At 46.2% G+C, this 23608-nt stretch overlaps 1 protein-coding gene across 2 annotated transcripts in view; it reads right to left on the bottom strand.

The window, feature by feature from the left end:
• Positions 1 to 23608, bottom strand: part of pxb (putative Hedgehog signaling attenuator pxb) — a 214997-nt gene that overhangs the window by 26071 nt on the left and 165318 nt on the right. For both annotated transcript variants that reach the window (XM_076536018.1, XM_076536019.1), the window contains one exon: positions 6533 to 6645. In XM_076536018.1, the coding sequence (XP_076392133.1) occupies positions 6533 to 6645 (113 nt within the window). The remainder of the gene's footprint in view (positions 1 to 6532; positions 6646 to 23608) is intronic.

Raw genomic sequence — 23608 nt, 5'->3', positions numbered from 1 at the left:
TCGTGTACTCGAGGCTTTCGCGCGATGGTCGGTCGTTCACCCGGCGAGTTTTTGTCCCCCGCGGCTTTCACCGCTCGTAATTGGGGAAAGAAAATCGTCAACGGTTGCGTGGAACACAGACCTGCTGGAAAAATGCGACGAGTGTCTCGGAAGAAGGCGACTCCTTCGCGCCGTCTGCTGGAAATCTTATCTACGTACAAAACTACAGAATATCGTTCCAGTACGATAGTACTTCTTTTCGATTTCAAGGAATATTTCTGTTAACAAACATTTTTCCAAAGAATTTTTGTGCTTCGCCACATAATTTTATCGGGTAACGTTGGAGTAGTGTTGGAGACAAGAGGTTAACAACAGAGAAGTTGCAAGAAGGATCGTGAAGTAGGGAAGAAACGACGCGGAGAAAGGTGAACGTCGTCAGGAACAATTATACCAGGAGTAACTGACGTTCAAAGACTGACAAGCAGCACGAAGATCGCAACTTTCCGCGACACCCGGAGTTAAATCGACGTCACCCACGCACACGTACACGCGTCCGTAGACAGGTAGAGGAGAAAATCTGTTGGTTGTCTCCGACGTCTGGGACGATCCCGAGCACCCATCCTCGACACCCGACATTCGCTCTTGTCGCGTTGAATGCTGTCTCTCCTGACGGCCTGTCATCACCAATTATAACCCATTCAGGACTGCCACGGGTTAAATTACCCATAGACCAGCGTCTCACCCTCCTTGGTATCCGTCGCTACGTATGTACAGAGAAACAACGAGCATGATTCACTGTTCCCCGGTCTCCCTGAGCGCGCAACCTCGACGAGGACCCCTCCGAAATTACCGGCTGATGGACGTTGCGAGAGGTGCAACTCTGAATGCACGTATGCACCGGAGGTGCATTTCGAGCCACGACAACCGTCCTCCGCTTGTCTAATGGCCGCCGAGGATGGTCACAATGGACCCTTGATTACGCTCGGCTACGGGAACGCGGCTTTCAAAACAAACGTTGGCGAAAAACGAGGGCTCATGTTCGGAAACGCGTGCTATACTTTATCCGTATCGTAGAACTTTGAAAGGTCAGAGCGCGGTCGGAATAGGAACTAATTTCTCCGGTAAATATAAGAAAAAGGGGTGACCGAGGGTGAAGAGGATTTTTGTCTTCTCTTAATTACCATCCGTTCTTCGGTCCAAGGCTCAACCGTGTTTTCCGGTCACTTCCAGAACGACGGCCCTCGTCCAGGAGGATCCTTACGGAACGACCCTGGCATGAATAAATCGTTCCCTCCTCGTTCGCTACCTACCCCTTTCCATCTAGCACGATTTTAATTTCGCGCCTTTAGTCTCGGCTGTCTTTCCAATGGAGGTTTGATCGATCTCGAAATAAACGATCACGCAGCTATGGAGGAAAGTGGTGGAACCAATTCGATTCAACGGGGTACGTTAATCGATACGAGTACCGTGTTACTTTCCGAGTGTCGTGTTGTCGTATCAAACGAACGTCGAATTAAATTGTCATTGGTACTAATGAAATACGTTTTGCTGACATTTTACGTAGTATCGGTGCAATCGAATCATTGCAAGGTACATATTAATTTCAAATACGAAGCTCTCAGGCGATTAATACGCATTATCGGTATTTCAGAATTTTCGATGTATGGCTAATATCAAATTTTTTATATCAAAGTATTTTCAATAAAAATCGAGAAGCTTACTGATTGTTTATCTCAGACTTTAATCAAAGCAGACTTCGTCTAAAGAAAATAATCGAGAACAGTCTGAAAAATCCTATAAAAGCGCGAAACCACGAGCAGGATTTACACCGCGAGCGCTAGAAAGATTTAATTCCTGGCTGTTGGAGGGCCTTTAACAGCTGCCGCAGCGGCGACCTTCTTGTTTCTTACAACGGCTGCGTTCTCTGGTAATATCCGTAAGTGCATCTCGCGATTTTCTTGCGCGTGCACTTCTTACCAATGTCACCGGCGTAGAAAGGAAGCCGCCGCGAGAAAAGAAAGAAGGCGGAAACGTCGTACGTTTCCAAGGCAGCCGAGCTACAGCGTTAACAAGCAATGACTGCAACGACGCCATCGTCGACCGAGCCGACGAAGACGAGACGCGTAACGGGCGGAGATGCAACGGTGAGCAGAGCTAGGCCAGACGACGGCCACTCTACATAATTGCTAGCTATTGTACGCGCACCCCGCTCCTTTCGAATTTCCCGCTTCTGGGGCCACCGTATTTTTTACAACACCCTCTGTGGACTCTGGAATTGTTCAAACGTCGAATGGGTCTCTCGTGACCTACTGGAATATTGCGGACTTAAGTCGAAACGGGGCAAAGGAGAAAGGGTATGTTTCGTCTGGGGCATTCTTTTCGAGAGGGCGAAAATTTCTAAAGTTCAACGTTTCTGAATGATCAAATACATCTGTGTATTTCTAGACTTGTAATTTCTCGAGCTTGCAAATTACGAGTGATCGAATTTCTAAATACACAAGTTCTAATACAATAAAATTATTTTGTGTTTCCTTTCTTCTAATGTTGAATCGTTCGCAAGGAAGATCAGAATTGGCGAGAAAATGGCATATAAGTTGTGAATGTCGTATCGTTCCGCGAGGCGGGTAATCGGATTTCCGTCGAATAAACGGCCGTCACCGGAAACAGGAATGGAAAGGGATTCGGTAACCGCTTGTTTGCCATACGAAATAACCGGGGCTTGTTTGTCAGGCATCGTGTACAAGCCGAAACTGTGACGACGCCGGAGGTGGTTGGTAGGATGGGGGTAGAGGCGTCACGGAGAGAAGACGCGGAAGGAGGATGGTTAAAGTTGGTCGAGAAACGAGGTGGATAGATGGAGGATGAGAGAAAAGCGAAGTGCTCATGCAATGCAGATCGTTAAAGCATCCCCCCGTTGAGCTGGTGACCCGAATGTGGCTTACGGAGACAAAGTGCGGGCCAGAAAGGTGGAGTGAAACAGAGGGAAAAGGAAGCGGATCGGAATAGTAGCCTGTCCGTTTCATCCTGCTCCTCTTTCTCGCGATTCTATGTTTCCGGTGTACATCGTCCGGAATCTGTGCCGCAGCAACTGGAACGCTAGCAAGGAATGTCCTTTTTTTACTCCCTGGAATATCCCTGCGGATGTTTATCGTTATTATCGAGAACTTCGAGCGATTCGAACCGGAGACTGGAATTAACATCGCTGGAAGAAAAGGTAGTTCCGTTTGGGGTGAAAAACTTTTCTTTTTCTTATGGACGACATCGTTAGGTTTAACTCGGCCAACGTTATTTTTGCGATTCGATGCTTAGCGAACCGTGGCCGTTCAAACGACTCGTTCCGGAAATGGGAAGGGTAGCTGCGAAAGCACGATAGAGGGTTAATTTCATTTCCATCGAACGACTCAATGGGCTATACGATCGCTGGCTTGTAGAGTCCTATAAATTCTCGCGAAGAAATGAACGCGAGTTTTACGTTAATATAGTGGAGATTCGATTGAAACCGTGTTCGATTAGATTATAACACATTATGTCTCTTCCACTTGTATTTCGTTATTTCGCAATAGAAACCTCTCTTCCAAATTTCAAGATGGTAAGTCAGACTTATTGTCAGACCGCGAAAGGTTAACGCCACCGATATTGGGCGGGCAGGTGCGTTTTTTCCGCGCACAGTCGCGGTTTTCCGGCTCCATTCAGCTTCTATTCAGTCGGATCGAGGCGTCTAGGCGTTTCAAACACCTCCGTCTAGACGTATCCATACCACCACGAAATACTTACCGCAGAAAGGCGCAAAAGCTGCCAATAGCCGGCGAAACGGTGAAAAATATAGGTTAGATTAGACGAAAGAGGCATCGCTAGGGAAAAAATGCAATGCGGAATCTTTATTCTGCTTTCATCCCACTTTTCGTCCATTTCCATTCGATTACTGCAACACGCGGGAGTTCTCGACGTGGAGGAATTTTCTTTTAGATTTTAAAGCTCGCTCGTTTCTCTTCTCGGTCGGGGATAAGGAAGACAAACGGGAGAAAGAGGGACTATCTGTGGCCGGTTCTCCGGTATCGATATCTGGAGCAATCGTCCCTCAAACGTTCGCTTCCGGACGAGAGAACGCTTGTATTGATCGGAGTTGAAGGATCAGTAAATACGATTATGATATTCGAGAATGTGGGAATTTGAAGATTAGGTTCTTTCAATGGCTTGGACAACAGAGTGAACCCTCGTAATTTTTCCTATGAGATATCTTTGACACCCGTTCGCACGTGATCGACATACGAATGGGACTCGTAAAATCGAGGAACGAGTGCGAAATCGATTCTAAACACCTCCCAGTCCCATCGCGATAATAACATCGCTGTAACAATTCCCAGATCGATAATTCAAGTCCAGGTATCGTTACATCCATTCACAATTTGTCGCGTGCAACGATTAGCCGTCGCGCTGGGCCGATTCCGTGGTTGGCGAGGCAGAGATCTGTTCTCGGGACGGTAACGGCTGGTCCCGTTCGCGTGGCCGTTTAAAACAACGACGTCGAATTATCGCGAATTGGCCTGGAACGGCTGCGACGACGTCGCCGCATCGAGTCGAGCAGGAAATAGCGTTCGAGGCGGGAGGGAAAGAGCGTGTATCACGGCGATGGAACGAGTACGAGAGAACGCCGAGATGGGAGAACACGGCTCTGATTAGCATACAAACTACGCGTGGCCGTGTTGGTTCTCCGCGTTTGTTCGGGCGCTGGTGCGCGTGTGCCTTGTGCATCGACGAGAACACGCGAATACGGGGTGTCCAAGATCGTGATTAAAAGCTACGCGAGATTTCGATCGGGCCGAGCGTTAACCCGCAGCTCGTCGGGAGACAATTTTTCATCCTCGTTCGGCACAGGATTATGAAACGGCTCGTTCTAACGAATAACGGGGTTCCGTCGTCGACGAACGAACCACCCGTTAAACGGTCACGATTTTGCGGGGCAAAGCGTGTCTTGGCTCGTTTGGGAATCGGGGAACGAGGAAAGCAACCGCCACGGGACCGAACATCCCGAGGAGAAAGAAGTCGAACGAAGAAACGGGGAGAAGAGAGATGCCACCCACAAAGTCCGACAACTCGGAGCAGAGTGTTGCGGAGCGGTAACACTCGAGATACCGTGCTTATGGGCCACGATAATGGCCGGCTATTACGATAAACCGAAAAAACGGGATACAACAGAGACTCGGTTGTGCAAACAGACGCTGCTCTCGAGCACCATGGAAACAAATTATCCGCGCGGACATTTGGTTTGATCCGGTGTGCGGCTGCTAAAAAAGAGCCCGCGAAAACCTCGTTCTTCCCTCACCGACGATGTTGCGCAGCAAGAAAGCCGTGATTCCCGAACAGAGCAAAAATCGAGCGAAACGATCGCGAAGGCGCGAATGCAAGAAGCAGCGACGCTCGAGATATTACCGAGAACGATGATGACCGGCTATTACGATAACCGAGCGAAAAGAGGGTCAAACAGGGCCGGCATTGTTGCGACTAGTGGACCTTCGAGAGCTTTGTCCCGATAAAAATACGACGAGCCTCGTGGATCCTGAATGCGGCCCTCTGTGCGATCCAAAATCGTCTTGGCCCAGTGCCGATCCCTCGGACAGAGTTCATCGATCGATGCCTTTTTGCCTGCTATGTACACGAAATTAGTTGCACGCAAAATAGCAACCAGTGAGCAAGGTTGCAAACGGTAAAGTAGCGGAGGAGCAACTATGTGACTACTCGTGACAAGCCCATGGGAATAAAAACTAAAGACTCATTAGGGCAACTTGCTATTATTAGAAATCCGTCGGATTCCAATGAAAGAGTAAAGAACAACTGTAATGGTTTGTGCAAAAGGATCCGTAGAAAGAAGGGACTCGTTCAGTGGCTCCTGAACCATACTAAAATAGGCCAGTGAATAAGTGGGCGTACGTCGAGTCGGTGTTACGCGCCGCCAACGACGGAACAGCGGCGTTCTGATAATCTCTGGACATGGACACGGTAGCTGCACCGGGACACCCTCTTTTGTGCCCTCGTAAGCTCGCTACGAGATCAAGCCTCGTACGAGGAAGAAATATGCATCTACAGTGGTAACGTGGCTCGAAGATTTACGCGGTACCGCGTTCTATTCTGACACCGCGTTGTAATAAAAACGCGATGAGACAGATAGGCACGTTTCCGCGAGCTTGCATCGAGAAAGTGGTTAAACCAGTTTATAAATTTTTGTGGGTGTAAACTTGTAAAACATAACCTAAATTTCCAATTCAGCGACTGACATTTCTCTCCGTATAACCCCATTTACAATCGTTTCTTTTCTTTCTTATCCCCCGTACCGTGGGAGAGCCTCGATGGCCACTCGAACCCTTGAAATATAGTTACAACCCGAACGACCTCGGACCTCCAACACCTTACGACGTCCGGCGGGAATGAAACCTAGACTTTATTGCCGCGAAGACACTAGTGACAATCCCGGGGATTTTAAACATCCGCCTACTCCTTTCCCTTGTCAAATATCGATCGAAGATGTACGAATAGAGGAGATTAGAGTTATACTCACTTCCAGAAGACGACGGACACGATCGCTGCCATCAGCAGGAGTACCACCGCACAGGTGATGATCAGCGCGGTGCTCTGCAACGATGGGTTCGTGTGGTACGACGCATCGATCATCTGCAACCATTATACATTTTCATTAGACACATTTTACCAACTGCTAACATCGATACGAAGAACATCGCGCAAAGTCTAATTATCATTGAACATGTATCAGTGTCACGAAGTTGTAGATCTACCGCTTTATCGATCAGGTTTTTTCGCTGGCCATTCGGTATCGATAAGCTACGAGAAGAGAAATAGAAGTTCCCCGGAATATTGTGCTACGTGTCGTTTGGCGTCCGTCCAAGGGAAGCAGCATTTATCAAAGGTTTCTCCTTCGCGACTACGTTCGCCTCGATGCGATCCTCCCTCTGTACGCCCGCGTATAAGTCGTTCTTTGTCGAGCATCATCCCTCCGACGCGGTTTTCCGACGCACTTACCAGCGAGCGGACTCTTCTCGCGGTGGCTCATCGCTCATCATTACAGGGATATTAATGGCGTCGGCTAATGGATTCAGCCGAGAGCTTAGCAGTCAGAATTCTCTTCTACCTCGCCCCGTTATTTCGCGCGCGCTACAATTTCCGAAATAAAGCCAACCACGATGATGATGCATCGTTCCCGGCGCGATTTTCCTCCTAAGATTCCGCGATCGTCTTTCCAGCTCGAGATTGCCAGTTCACGCAACCGGGAATAAAAACTAGACCCTTACCTCCGAGTCCCTTTTACCGAAAACCGAGCGAGAGACGTCCTGTTCGGTGAAACCGCGAGACTGTGGCCAACCGGACAGGTCCGAGACTCTTCCTAGAAAACGGAGAATTTACGGACTACGGGGGAAAAGGGCTGCACCGATCCTCCGAATTCCCACGATCTTACAATTCTACTCGGAAAATACTCCGAGTCACAATTTTTCAAACATAGCAGCTTAAAATTTTGGTAAAGCGTCTCCATTAAAGATGTTCTATCTGTAGAATTCTGTTCTAAGAGCTGAAGTTGCCAAATATTTGCAAACGTTCGAATCAGAAAATTTCCGAAAGTCTTGCAGAGAAGGGTTGCAGAGGAATGAAAAACAGGAACAGGTGCAGCGAAGCGGACGTCGAAGACGCTGTTCAATTAGCGCGATCAAAACCCGGCAAACAATCACGAGAGCTTCCCAGGAATCGCGAACAAAGCGAGCCATCTATCGTTGTTATGCCTACGAACCATGATGAGCAACTTGAACAGGCATCGCTCGAGTGCCGGGTAGTGTATTCTCAAGCCGAGAAACCATACGTTTCCGCGCGTAGTACGGACTACTTACGATCGTTTCGACTCAACATCGTGCACCGTCGGACACAGAAACCTGTAACTCGACTCCGGATCCAATTAATGGAATCCTAGAGGATAATCGAACGCGCGTGGCCTCTACGAACGCAATAACGAGCGTAAATTCCCGAGCGTCGAGGGTTGGAATCGGGGGTGAACGGTGATCTCATCTTGTTCTTCATTTCTTACGAAAATGAGTCACGATTCAGAGCCCTTATAAATACTCGATAGCGCGATTGGATTCGTTAATGATGCAGATACTCGCGGAAAGGAGACTTAACGCATCGCAGTGAAATTGATCGCAATTGACGACATAGTTTAATATTATAGAACTGGATATCAATTTTGTTAAATAAGATCGGAGAAAATCGAAATAAAAACTGGTAACACACTTTTAAATACAAACTAGTTATTTAATATTGAAAATAAATACACATTTTAACTTTAAGATTAACTAATTCAGGGATTACTTTATCGTATACCAATTACATCGCGAATGTTTACATTATATGAATAACAAGAAGGAAGTGCATTTTTCAATTATTTCTGTTTCTAACACCGTACATTTCTAACACTGATTTCTAACATCGTACATTTCTAACAAGATGACAAGCTAAATTTATTAATAATTTAACAAATTTAATTATGTAACATTTCACGCCGTCGGTCAATCAATTAATCCTTCTTTCTGTCAGGTTTCAAAAAGTTATAATTTTCCGAAATAATGTAAATAAAGCGTCAATAACGGTGTAAAAGTTACAGCACAATGGAAGAGGATTTTTGCAGCAGAAATAAATGGGGAATAGGGGTAATGAGGTTTCCATTATGCCGAGGCTATTGTTATCGAGAAAACGATTTTGAAAATTTCGTGGTGCAAGCACTTTACCATAGATCATCGGCGAAATCACGATCCTCGGACGCGTGTCCGTCAATGCAAATTACGCACTCGATCACGACCGGTCTCTCGATCCGATTTCCGGCAACTTTGAAGCGCTCTCGCGCCACCACCGACGGATAACGTGTTACGCGTCGGTGTACACCTGAAATCGGGAAGCTGTACATCAATTAAACGGATGCTGGCCCGCATAACCCCGATCGATCGATCGATCCTAGAATTCTCCACCCGCCGAACGGGTCAACGATATCGTCGCGATATTGTTTATGGATCGATGGCCAGCCTTCTGTTCGTTGACCGCTATCGTCCGACTCGATATTCGCGTTATTCGTTCCGCGAAATTCCTCGCGAAAAACGAAACGTAAAAGTTGCACATAGCTCACCGTTCTCTAAATCCAAAGCCTCCGTTTAATCATTATCACTGCGACGCACTAAGGACTAAGAGTTCCCCAGGCAAAAATTCCAGTTACGCCAATGAGAGTCATTATAAATTACCAAGAATCGATAGCGGCCTAATCGGTGCAATTTACGCGGAATAACATTTATGCTCATGGTAGCTGAGTGTCCCAAAATGGTTATTATTCTGCTCTGAACGTTGTTTATGCACATTACGGGCATACACGCGTGGAAACATTCGTACGCTCGTTAATCCGCCACCAATGTCGACGAGAACAACGTTTGTTTGTTTTATCATCTGTAAAAGCCGCTCGTTAGTAGCCAGAAGATCAGTGACTCGCCCCATTGTATCTCAGAACCTATGTGCATTACGCGCTATTCACAGATATCGCATGTTTTCATTGAAGCGATGTATCATATGCAGTTTCTAATTGGCCGCTTAACCCGCGTTGTTCGTATTTCAAACGATGCAGACAGACAGCAACGCAATTAAACGTGGACCTTTTCATTTCCACTCGTGAAAATTACCTCGGAAAATCTTGGCAGTCGGCGATACGAGTGCCAGGTTTATGTCCTCGGCTTTTGCGACAAAAAAGCTTCCACTCGTTATTACCTGCGGTTAATATGCACATCATGCTCCTTTATCGATCAACTCATTTTTTCATTAACAGATTTTAGTCATTTTTATGCGCCAGACCGGGGGAGCTTGCAAGGATTTTATTTTGAACCATACTCCTTTCACATAGGTTATTTTAAGGGGTAATTAATTTTAGCGACGAAATGCAACGTCGACGGGATTTGGTAACTGTTTCTATCGCAGGACAATAAGATAGGAGGATCAACCTTGAAACGAAAGGGAGCAGAGTAGTGGGCGTCGTGTATCGCAGGTAGAGCAGGAATATATCAGATCGTTCGGCGACGCAAAGGCGCCTCGGTAGTTTTCGTTTCGGGCTCTCCCGCGTAGGCACAAACGGTTTCGTGCCATCTTGATTTCGTGGCATCGTCTCTCGATTAATTAGCGTGCCGTGGTTAATGAAGCCCGGGCTCCGAACAACGGGGCAAAGGGGAGTTCGAGGGTTCGCGGGGGCCACAAAGGGTGCGGAGAAAGAGAAGCATCTCGACCCTGTGGATGGAATCGATATCTGGTAATGCGATCTCTGTGGACGAGTAACGTGGGATATTATGTTCGGCGAATTGTTTGCGAGAGAATAAAGATTCGGCTTCCATTTCGCGTACATTAAATGTTCGCGTGTAACGTGTATATTTTAACGTCGCGTTCCGTGACGTATTCTCCCGTCGCGCCGCTTAAAACGGCTACTACTTTTCCAAAAAGCTTCTCCTCATTTATCATGCGAATGATTCAGCAACGGAACACCGGGGCCAGTCGAAATTTCACTTGATTCCCCCACGGTTATTAATGGATTCACGTCGACCCTATAATTTCGCGTTCGACAGCGAAACCACCCCCGCGATTTTAGCTTCGAGACTAAATATTGCCTCGCGTCTGATTGCGTCGGTTTAAAAACTTACGCGATAGGAAATCACAGAATTCGCAAATTTTCAAAGTCGCACGTATACTGATACGTCCGATCGATACGGTAATGGAATTTGAGGAGATTCTCAGGTTTTTTCTTGCGAATCGCAACAGTTGAGAAATGTCTCGTAGCCAATGTTCCCTGTAAATTAGCTGTTGGTCGGAGGCAGGTGAAACGAGAACGAAACACGGTCGGAACAATAGAAACGCGGTCGTGCCCACGGATAAAAGGGAACGATCGATGTCGAACGGTGATTGGAAAGCAATAAAAAGAAGAAAAAGGGAAATGGAAAAATAACGGAGAAATATTTGCTCGATAAATAGTCGGGGCCAGTTGATTCGAAACAACGGATCGTGTCTCTCCGGAGACAATGGAAAGCGATTCTTTCGGTAAGTGTGTAGAATTTCTGAAAAATAAATCCGTGCGCCGTTCAATCCTCCGAAGACCGGTACAGTGCAGATCAAAGAGGGAAAGAATCGTCAGGGATTCAGCGAGGGTGCGTCGGATAGAATCGTTGCTCTAACGAGACGATTTTCAATAGGGACAATTTCGGCCAGAAACGCACGGTAAACGTGCCGCTCGTGACCCAGCGGGTTCGGACACGCGGTGATCGAACATCATCGAGTCCAGGTCGTTCCGGTTTGCTAACGATTCGTTACGACGCGAACACGTAAACTCTTGGCAGCAGTGTGATGGCGTAACGCATGCAAATTTCTGAACAAATGCGTAATTAGCGTGTCCCAGTCGAGCGGAGACGTGTCCCGTTGCGGACTGTCGACAGCGACGATAGGAGAGGAAGCGACCGCGAGGGTGTATACGCTGCTCGCAGAGTTGTTAAATCAACGAGACGATTTTCGATCGACCGATCCGAGGGCCTACTCTCGTCTCTCGCTATTGTTACGAACGTGCCGGCCATGCTAATGTGTCCCTGGCAAATCGAATGTTTTACGGCCTCGTGAATGTTCATACGAGCTGGAAAAGGGGACCCTCGCCCCGGGCATATTTACGAGGGGTTCCATGAATTGTTCAAAAGAAACCTTTCCTTTAATATTTTAACTCGATCTTAATGTACACCGTTCATATTTTATTCGAAAATAGAAATGGAAAATTAGTCGATGCTTTGCAAGCTCTAAGAATGATTCCGAGAGCTTCGGTTGGCCGAACGAAACCCTTCGTAGGAAAAGGTCGTTTCCCGGGGTGACTGTTGTTTATTTGCCGGCGCAACCTCGTCGCAATCCCTCTCGGGTTCTTCCTTTTTTCCATTTCTGCAGATTCGCCCGGAGAAACAGCCGAGACAACAACGAAGACGCGTAAAATCCGTGCACGTTGTTTCTTTCTTCGCGTTCCAATAAAAGAACGCGTACCCGTTTTATTGCCGCTGTTTTCTCGGCCGCCAACGGGAAGTAGTTCATAAATATTTGATGCGCCTAATGGAATCTCATACAGCGTGCGCAAGCTCGCCGCTCTTTACGCTTCGATCGGCGTCCGAACGGGGAACGGGTGCCAAGCGGATCGTTGTTTTCGCTTGTCGCCGGGACACGCTCCCGTTGCCCGCCGCGCCGCCCTCGATTAATTCCTCCTCTCTGACGCTCGATTTGTGGCAAATGCGTCGGTCTATTTGCGCGCGGATCGTTTCGATGCCCGACGATAAAAGCGTATTTATTGCTAGGGGTCATGCAAAAATCCTCCCTATCGATGCTCGTTGAAAAATGAAATATTTTTGATGTATATCTTTCACCGACCGCGTTAACCGTTACACGGTTACCTGATGGACGACAGCGTTCTCCGAACAGAGGGATGCTCGCATGTCGAATCACGATTCAATGACGAAACGATATTTTTATTCCGGTTATGATAACATGTGGACTGTGCTCGTTTCTCTGTTTTTGCTATTTCGTTTTTCTACTACGTTTCGCTGTTTGTTTAACAAGCTAACAATGCTACATTTGTTTAATCACGAGAAACAAGAACCGATACTTTTTGCCATTTTGTACCTTCGAATTAATATGCAATGAGATTCCAACCCTTTGCGCTCGAGAGGCTCCGCTATAATATTTTTCAATAATTTAGTTGCTGTCTGTAAATAATAAAATTATTTTCGAGTGCAAAGGACTAAGTTTACGGTGTCCCGAGATAATGGAGGACTTCTGTTCTCCGAGGGGTTGAAAATCGCTGGTAGGCTCAGAGAGGGCAAATGACAGAGATTATACGCGGGAGGATCGTTTAATGACGCTGGTATCAACATTCCGGACGCGCTTTAATATCGGCGCGTCGATAAGTCTCGTAAATCATTCGGCCGCTAATGGAATTCGACCGTCAAAGACTACGCTTTTACGATCGAGGCAGGTTTCAGCGTCGCGACGTCGACTGCTTTGTCGCGTTCAGGACAGCGTCTGAAATTGCCTGGCGATTTTCGACCGTTCGAACACCACGATGCTTTTGATAGCTTCTTTTATAGCTTGTTCGTTGGACAACACTTTATTCCCTCCGCTGTTGTACAAATTACCGTACATAATTTTTGTTTCAAACTTTACACCTTTTATAGCATCTCGGGACGATAAAAGAGGGACTGTAATCTTTGATCGTTACACAATTTGTAACTTGCGCTTTTTAATATGACTTCCTACTCTGACGCACTCGTACCTTGGCTGCTATCAATTTTACTCAAATTTTTAATACGTTTCAATTTGGAGTTTAAGTCCAATTATAATTTGCATAGTCAACAATTGAGTAATAACATATTCAAATAACATTTCAATCTTTTTGTCTATTTTAATGTTATAGCTTAATCGGACTGTTTTGACTGACGCACCTGACAAATAAGTCATAGTGCAACTGACAACGGAAATTATTTTCTGCAGATGCATTCTCAATAAGAAGTTTGGATTCTTGCATCTCGATTAACGAAGAGTCCTTGGCACAACGTCTCCAAGATCGCCGAGATGGCGCATTATTGCGAGGAGACGGCAATTCGAAAAGCGTATAATATTTGGCCCCCCTCCCGAAATGGCGCAATATCATAGGGGATGACGGCGAGGCGAACAGTCGTCGGCGAGGGTGGGTATACAAGATGCGGAATACTATGGTAGGAGTGTTTAACGACACGGACAGCAACATTCCGGACGTGCTTTAATATCGCCTACCGTTTCATTCGGTACAAGCGACGTTTCGGATGTACCGTCGAAAATCCACTCACCCTATCTCGTCAGCGGTCGTACGAAAACCGTCAACCCTTCCACGGCCACGTGGCGCCCGTGGGGTAAATTGTTTTTGATATTTGAAACGGAACGAACGCGGTACCGCTTCGCTGAACGAGCACACCCCTTCTTTTCCCCTTTTTCGAAACCCCTGTCCCTAGCCTCTGGCCACCTTGCGTTTCAACTCTTTTCATTGTTTATCCGAATGAAAATTTACTTTTGGACAATAGCGTTTTCAAATTCACTCACCGTTTTGAATTTCAATGTTGATTGTCTACGTAAAAACTCGTGGACAATGAAGCTTTAACGTACAATAACTTTCCATTAAAACGTAGAACCAAGTTTATCGAAAATCTTTCGAAAGATTTCGAGATCGATTCGGCAAATTTCTCGTGAAAGTTCGAACGAAAAAGTAATATATTCCAGAATGTACGAAGATTAATTTATACAAGGGGACGCAAAATGGAAAAACTACATATATTAAAGCTGCGTGCATTCTCATAAGAGTTGAAACATTCTTCGGACGCAAAGGACGAGGCAAAATGAAAAGGGAGTCACAAAACCAACTCATCGTCGTGCAAAAATATTATTCGACCGAGATACCGGGGTAGCTTGAAATATTCTCCGAAAGATTGAATTTCGCGTCAGCGAAGGACGCAGGTAGGGGGATGAAATTTTCATCTAAAAAAAAGAACTCGTTATCCGGTACGTCAGCCAGCGGCGAGAATCAGCTAACGCGACATTAATATTCCCGGGGTTTATTTCGAGCAATATTCGTGTCCCGGGAAAACAAGCTCGCCTCCAAACGAATTAATTATAGTCCACCTTAAAGTCGTGACCTCGGTTGTTACACCGACCCCGCTTTTCCCGTAATATCGTCTTTTTTCCATCTCTTGCTAATGTTACTCGTTTCTCGCTGTGAGAATAATCGTAACGCCGAAATAATATACTCGGATAACGAGGTCGATTAATAGGAAAGCTTTCGTGCATTGAACTCCGATCGAACGAGATTGAACGGGGTAACGTTACTGGAGGTGTACAGTGTTATTCCGAGATCAGAATTTTATAGGCAGCTGGGGTGGAAAAGATTTTTATCGCGTCTTGCACTATTACGTTAGACTTCGCACTGGATTATTACACGTTAGATTACTACGCATTGAATTACCACGTATCATACTAATAGACGCGTAAGACTGCTATATTTTCAATTTTTCACACTTCGAAATTCTTCACCATCCCAATGGAGAATTAGGGATCGGTACAGAGAGCGTTAAGCTCACAGTTAGAAGTGTTTGGTCCAGTGGAGTATCTGTTGCCGATATTGACAGAGGTAACGCGTCGTTTAGTGGGTTAGTAGCTCGAGCAGCATAAGGAGCGTTTCCACGTTACCCGAAGATAAACTCATCCCTTCGATGCGTTTGGTTCGCGGTTTCCGTGGCGCATTTGCGAACGGATCAAACGGTTCTCGAAGCAGGCGTAAAGGGAGCAAGAAAATTACGCGGAAGGAGGGTTAAAGCCGACAACATTGTTCAGGAGAGATTAAAGGTAAAGCCACCGGGATTTCCTCTTACAACCACGACGAAACAAAGCGTCGGATGTTTCGGCGCCGCTAGTCGAACGTTCGTTGAATCAGTTTCTGAGGGGATCAAGAGACGCTCTTCTTTTTCCGACGTTTCACGGAAGATGAATTTCCAGCTACGAACGAGGTTAGCCGAGATTGACGTTGAAACGATGAATCAGCGAGAACGACATTTAAATAATGGCCACCTGCGCAGTCGGGCGACAGGAAAGTCGAGGGAAACGATGGCCACGTATGCTGGTTCGCGAACTTCACGAATTCTCTTATGAAACTGTGTCGCTTTTTGAATCGCGGCGCGATTAGGAATTTCGGGAACCGTAATTTTCTGGCTGGGTTTTTCATGCAAATATGAATGGAAAATTTGTAAAAACCTCCCTTAGATAAATCGATGTACAGTTGTTTACCTGTGAAGATGGTACGAGCATTGAAAGAAAATATTGTCTCAGAAATATTGCTGCTCTGTTTCTCTTGATTATCTGTAAAATCTTCGGCGTGTAACTTCTTGTTTCGTTCCTGGCTAATAAGGTTTGTATAAAGGAAAATTTGCGATACGGTGATCGCGTAAGTTTCGATCAGGTTCGTTAGAAGAATAGTTTGAGGCGAATTCGAGATCGAGGCGTGGCAAGCTTTCGATTACGTTCGAGGAAGAAAGGAGAATGGTTGAATTCGTCGTTTAATCCGGCGGTTGTTCGGAGGAATATTATGTGCGACGCCCGAAATGGAATAGGATCCTCGATAAAAGGGAAATTGGAACGTTTCCCGGCTGCGAGTGCCGTGTCGATGGGCGTCGATCTTTCGCAAAGAAGGAAACCCGGTAAAAACGCCGCTCTTTTGTGTCGGTTTCGGCAAAAGGATTACACGAAAGAGTTGCGGGGAAATTGATAAAAAAACGCATCGTTCTTCTCCTAACCGTTCTTCCAATTTTCCAAAGACCATTTTTATCGCGGACAGATATTTCGTGGATCTTTCTCACTTCTCGAACAAGAACCACGCTAAATGCGTTTGTTGAGCTTCCGATGGATAAACCCTGCACTTTTAAGTCACCGCTGTTCCATTTTCGCCGCTCTTCCAGAAATTAACAGAAAGAGAAGAAGGGATTGCAGCGAAGATTTCCATTTCCTGGCAAATAATACCGTTCAATTTACTGACTGTAACCTCGTTTCACGAGACGGAAAGACGATGAGAAAAGAGACTCTGCATCAAGAGGGTTCATTTGTCTTCGATTCCCGGTACGCACCTGGGAATATAGAACACTTGACCGCCCTCTACTCATTTTAAACAAATGGAAATTCTACGTAGCCTCAATCGAAATATATATGCACACTTGTAAAAATATAGACACTTTAAACCACTATATGTACGTCAAAGGTTTTGGAAAAGATATGTTTTGCTTAGGGGATGTTTTACTCTCCAATATTTTTCATCGATGTTACATTAAAAGTTATTATGTATTGATGAAACGCTCCGACCAAAGACGTTGTCATGTTTCGCAGCGTGGTAGCTTTTGAAGCCGATGGTAGCGACGCAATAAAAGAGGTACCTCAAAAGATACAGGGTTGAAGAAGATAGAGCGGACAAAGAAGAGGAGAAGATAAAGAAAGGGTTTTACCGGTCCGTTTCGGTAGTCGGGCAGAAGCCAATTAACCTGGCGGTAATTAATAACCCGTAGTCTAATAACTGGTCCAGGAACAAAAACGCATCGGTGGCAGGAAACGAAGGTCGGCAGAAGAAGGAGGCAAGAAGCCGAATAACAATGAGAGGAAGAGGAAACAATGGAGAGCTTTCGTGGAAGCTTTCCGAGCACGGGAATTCGACGTGCCGTCATAACACGTGTCTCTTAATCGTGGATTTCCAGGACAAGAGGGTGGGGAAAAAAGAGTGACGAGAGGAAAGGAGGACAATGCGCAGCGTCAAAACGTGCCAAACGGAGTGAAATGCATTCCACCGGGAGGGAAAAAGAGGCCGAAAGAGAAACGACGCTTGCGGGAATTCGCTGAATCTCGTCGAGAATCACGACGGAAATCGCGTGGCGCGAGGGTGGTTCTTTTTCTTCCGGATGCTCGGAAAATACGTCGCGACGATCAAGTTTATAGAATAATTCCGTTTCCTGTACAATTACCACGTGGACAATTGTCTCGCATCGATACCGACATATTTATAATTTTTTAACTCTGCCAATTTTCAAGTTCCCGCAAAAAGATCAACTTTCTACTAATTCGCTCGACGAGATTAAGCAAAAAATCAAGGTGTATAATTTCGAAACGGATGCGGGTACTTTCGAGTAGCAAACGAGTATCGATCACATTTAACACCGTCAACTTCCGCGCACTATTTACCACGGTGTTTGCAGCGGATCGTTAACGTTCTTAGCCCAGGGTAACGTCTAATGGCATCGTTAACTTTTAATGAACACTTGCGCGAACTTTAATGACTAACGAGCCGCCTCTATATCCTTGTTAATTTCTGGGAAAGCCGGGAGACGCCCCGAGCGACTTACGATATCGCGAACGAAACGAGAAACATATCCTGCAGAGGCATCAACGTTTACGACAGGAAGAATCGATTAGGTGAACGATCGCTTAGCAGGACTCGAATTGCGATCGGTCCGATATCAACCGGTTTTATCAATAGGAACGCGAGTAATCGTGTTACGCTTTAAATGTCGGTGTAACAATCGGATTTATTGCGGTCATCCTCGTCAGGATTAACTTTGAAGAAGTACTTGTAAGGTAACTACGGTGTCGGCACCGATTCGTCGCTCGTCCTCGCTCATTTTCGCGGGAAAAATCGTGCAGCGTGCTTTCACGGGAATTAATGCCGCTTCGAAGTTGGTAAACGAGGCTAGTTCGGAACTGTGGAACGCGTTCTGCAGGGTTGAGCCCGAAACCGCGTCATCCATTCTCGGTTGGACGCGTTTCCTCCAGGGAAAGCGAGAGTTCCTTGGAAAGGGGTTCTCGATCCGGGAACGAGGGGATGAAGAGGCGCGATTAGTGGGAGAGCTCGGTTGTTTCGAGCTTTTCCGGAGGGAAGATCCCCTGCTCGAAGCTACACGGTGACCGCAAGGGTATCTAGAATCCTGTTTCGCGGCTGCTTTAGAGAATTAGTGTTCTTAGTCGTTCGATCTTCGATCTTGTAGGGAGATTAATCCTTCCCGTTCAATAATTTGGCTCGATAACGAACCACGATGTAAGCGTAAAATTTCTTCAAATGGAAAGAAACCGGATGAAAAACGAACGAATGGAAGATTAAATCGCCACGTAGGAGCGAGGAATTTTTGCCTTTTTTCGTTCGAAGGCAGCCGCGACGTCTACGCCAGATTAAAGAGAGAGCGTACACGTTCGGAGAGAATCGCGTCTCCATTCGGCCTAACGATCCCTTTGGCGGCTGCTCGAATATCACACGGCAGACCAATCCCATTCGTCCCTGAAAAAGGAACACCCAGCTACCTTTTCCTTCCTCGGATTACTTCATTATCGGCTACCACCCACCCCTATATCCTATCCGGAAAAAAAGAACATTTCTGATCCTTTTCGTCGACGATAGGAATTTCTGATCGAATACTCGATATTCTTCACGCTCAGACTTTGTATTCGTTGCGGATCTCTCGGACGAAAACCAACGACGAGCAGCGATTGTATTACGTCGTTGCATACCGAGTAGCCGGTCCAACCGCGCAGCTTGTAAAATAACGGAATATCGTTCTATGGCTCCCAATTTGTACAAAAGCGACGAACAGTTTGTCCACACGCGGACAGTTTTAATGGACCACATTTTGAGGGGTCGAGGCCGCAAATTTTTCCGCATGACCCGCTCGTTCTCGATGAGACGACTAACGACGCCGGGCACGTTGCGAAGGGTCGTTCGCGAGAAACCGACGCCGCTTGTGGTTTTGCTACACCCTCGTTACCAACCCCTGATTATTCCGGATACGCGTAAACACAACGCCTTCCCGTCAACGTTTGGACCAGATACACAAGAATTCCGGTTCGTGACCGCAAATTTTCTCGACGCTTATTTCCTGTGAAATTACGAATTCGTTGAACGAAATTGGAACGTCGGGGCCGAAATGGGACGTTACTCGTGCACTCGAATGCGACGTAATTCCTTCTCGAACTTCAGCAACAGACGATGTTAGGAGTGTTCTCTCTTTCGAAAGAACGCAAGGGAGAGAGTCTAACGTCGGGTCGACAAGGTCGAGAAAGTTTTCACGCGCTCGTTTCCACGGAAGCGTCCTGTGTAAACACGCCAGCAGTCGCTGCGACCGTGTCACCAACCGACGCAGCTTTCCTCCGGTTTCTGTCGCGTCTGGATTCTGTACGATTCCACCTCGTTTTTCTTCTCGACTAATTATAATTAGACGATGTTCGCTCTGGTTAGAACGGCGGACTCGAGTTTCCCTCTTTGCCCGACCAAGATTTTCAGTTTCGTTACAGGCCTTTCCTGTTTTCCCGACACGGGAAGTAACTGGAAAGCGTCGGAAATCGGCTGTACTTTGACAAACTCGCGATTTAATTAGGCGAAAAGTGGAGCATTCGTACGATTATCTAACTACAGAATATAGAAAGTGGCTGTCAGAAGCGCGAGGAAATTCGTATTCGTCGTAAAATTCCGTGAAAAATGAGATTCTCCGGAATTTGAAGTAGATTCGCTGCCGGCTATCAAATATACTTTCCTTTCACTGTCACTTTCCCGCGATTTATTCTCTTTAGTATCATTTACATCTTCTCGACGTTTTATAAATTTCTACCGATGGTTTTTAAATCTTGACTTAAAATCAACAAGCTGCTCCATGATGTGTTACAGCAATTCACACTGGAGAATTTACGTGGTCAATTTGATCCCACGCTTACGAATCAAAGACAAGATAAGACGATCTTTTGACAAACTATTTAGCGTTCGATAGAGTATAAACATCAGCGTTCTGAGAAGCAAGATACAAGAGTCTCAAAATCTAAACATTACCATAAGAACTGGCCACTTGAAGTACTTCGAGTCGGACCATGAGATCCAAAAATTACAGCATAATCATGCGAAGTGGCCGATACCAGATTCCACGTTGCGAGGGTGCTCTATGCAGTGGATCGATTTATTTGGTTCTTCCAAGGACAAGAGAAGGGTCTTATTACGCGATTGGAACGGTTATTGGCGTCTTTTATGCCGAGGTAAAACCGGCGAACGTGGCTATTCGCGGGTATAATAATGATGCTAACGACGCGGCTTGATATCAACCCCGGGAAAAATCTCCGCCAAGGGCTTTTCGATCCCTTTCACCCTCGCTAACGAAAGAATAAAAGCCTCGACGATATATACCGGATTAGATGACGACTTACGTCGAGCTTTCGTTCGATAAAACCGTAGACACCTTTTACGAAGCTGTCTTAGCATTCTTCGCGTTCGTGGATTATTGTATCAAGGGTCTGATGTATCCACTCTAATGGAGACCTTACAGAGATCGGGGTCTAAAACTTGACAATACTGAAATACGTAGAGATCTTTAAATTTGATACGAAAATTTGGAAATGTCCTTCTTCGTCCACGCGTATGTACAAAGCTTTAGAATTCAAATTAGCAAAGTAGACATCCGCAGCACAAAAACGCGAGGTTTATATCAGAACTATCTCTATTCTTCTTTGTTTGAGAAGGAAGGCACGCATCGCGACGTGAAAATGGTCGTTGAAAAATAGGAAAATTATGCGGGAGTGGATACGCGTATGCGAGCAGGACGCGAAATCCTTTGATCCCGCTAAAGGGTCTCGTTCTTTTTCCCTTCTCGTCCGAAGATCCTGTCATACGGGGAATGAAGCGGGGACCTCTGCTAGACAGTCGCACGCTTTGCTCCGCGTACAAAGCAGCGATTTATTCCATGCGCTCATAATATTTTTTCACCGACTCCTTTTTGCTCCTAAACTCGATGCTCCTTTACAATTAAATCCGTAAGATGCTATTGAAATGAAACTGAGAAACGCGTGCCTCTATTTCCAAAGACTTGAAATCAATTTCTCCTATTCGTTGGCTCGAATAGAACATCAATTTCTCTTTCAAAATCGGGGTAGTACAAGAAAATAATCTTTGATGAAGTTTGTAGAAAATAATTTCGTTAGTAATTAAAAGAAGCTATAAAAGGAACGAATGAAAACAGGGAGCTGTCTTCATCTTGTGAACACTGATGACACAGAACCCTAAAAAAAGAAGTAACTTTTCCATGTCCGTAAACTCTCGGAGATAAAATGGAGTCACCCTTGCTATCAAAACTCTAAAAAGAGCAGGTCTGTCCAAACAGTAGCACGAGAAGTCACCCGCAAGACAGCTCCCCCAGCAAGTTAGACAAATAGTAACCGCGCTATCTAAACAGCCTAGGGTCTCGTCGAACGTAGCCATCTTCGTCGCGTAAGATTAAGTCGACGGATTACCCGAAAGAGTCACGCTTCTCCGCAACACCTGCAGGTTGCAAAAAAAATGCGGAGGCACGCGTCGAATCGGCACAAGGAACGCGATAACGGCGGGATTAGCGTCGATGATTTATGCCAGGCGATAAAGCACCGGTTGGCGGCGTAGACGCGCGGCATGCGGCGTGCAAGCAAGCGCCACCAGGAGGAATGATTTAGCGCGTTTCGAGGCGGGGAAAGTTAATGCGTTTGGCAGCGACGTTCGCCAGGAAACGCTCTGCTACAACGGACGTTTCCAGCACGGTTTACCCGCTTACGCGCTGCTCGCGCTGATTACGCCACACGCTCGATCCGTCGCTCGCGATTTAATATCGACGGTAATCCCGGTTAACGACTACCTAATCGCGCCTCTAGTTGCGTTTAATAATCGTGCCAGCTGGCTTTCGCGCGAAACCTCTGCTGGACCTGGGAAAAATGAGAGGACCCAGGGAGAAACCTCCGAGTTCTTTCATTTTTATACTTCTAAATTTTTCAACATCGAAATGTGGTTAATTCTTTAATCTATAATTTTCTGGACAGTTGATTCAATCACAAAATTGAATTACAGTGAAAACGAGTCTATCGAACTGTAGGATGCGTTATCTGTAGGGGTAGTGACACGATAAGTTCTCCGAAAAGAAAAGAATGAATTAGCGTGGACAATTGGTTAGTGCAGTGGGCAAAATCTGGACTCCAGATAGCAGGAAATCCGTGTTATCGACGAAAGAGAAGAGATACAATCGGCTCGAGATAATCCGAAGCAATGGTCCTCTGTCGATATCGAGGAGCAGGAGGACGTCGACGTCTAGCATCGACTCGCTATCTGGACGGTCGAAATGACGATACGTTCCATCGAGCAGGGCCGATAAACGAAACCCAATTCCACTCGTGCTGTAATTAACCGTAGCTACAAGGCCGATACAACCCCTTACCGCGAGACCGGAAATAACTGCTCCCTTTTCCTTTCCATTCGCCTGTTTCGCTTTTTAGTCGTACCGATGCCGCGTAAACTTCTGCCTAAGAAGAAACGAAGCACTTTTCTTCTCGCAGCTCGTATTTCCTCGCTTTTCCGCCTCGTTCCGCGATTTTCTCGGTTCTGTGCCTGTTCCACTCGCCGGCGGAAACAAAGCGGATTCCCAGGCGTAATAAAGAGACTCGCCCCGGCGCAAAAACGCTATCACCGAGGACTTCTTCCTGTTCTCACCCTTCTTTCCGTTTTCAGTCGTTCCTCGATCGATTAGCGAAAGTGAAGGAGGATGGAATCCGATTTCTCCGAGACTTTCAGTTTCTTCCACCCTCTCGATAGTTGAAAAAAAAAAGAGAACGCTTTGTCGTATCTTTTTACAGGGTACTAACAATTTTCAAGTTGAATATGAAAAAACTTTCAGCGAATTCCCCGATGTTTGTACTCTACAAATCACGCGTTTTCATCCCCCGGTAATCGGACGTCGTCTGCAATATCCCGGGAGCGATAATTCAAACTTAAACTCCTCCAATTGGCCGCATTCGTCCCATTGTACTCGTAAACTTAATCTAAACTTGGAACAAACGCACGAAAGGGGTGGCTTGATCGTGCCAAGCTCACCCTCGACAGGATTTCCAGCGATAAATATCCTCGAAGAAATTAACCCTCGAGATGGTAGCCGAAAACGATCGCGACAACCCGGCACAAAGGGGATTGCGAAGCGACACCGAGAAAACTACGAGC

Source organism: Megachile rotundata, chromosome 10, assembly GCF_050947335.1.
Source record: "Megachile rotundata isolate GNS110a chromosome 10, iyMegRotu1, whole genome shotgun sequence".
Classification (NCBI taxonomy): domain Eukaryota; kingdom Metazoa; phylum Arthropoda; class Insecta; order Hymenoptera; family Megachilidae; genus Megachile; species Megachile rotundata.
Note: the sequence above shows the minus strand (reverse complement) of the source record. Positions and strands in the feature narration are given on the sequence as shown.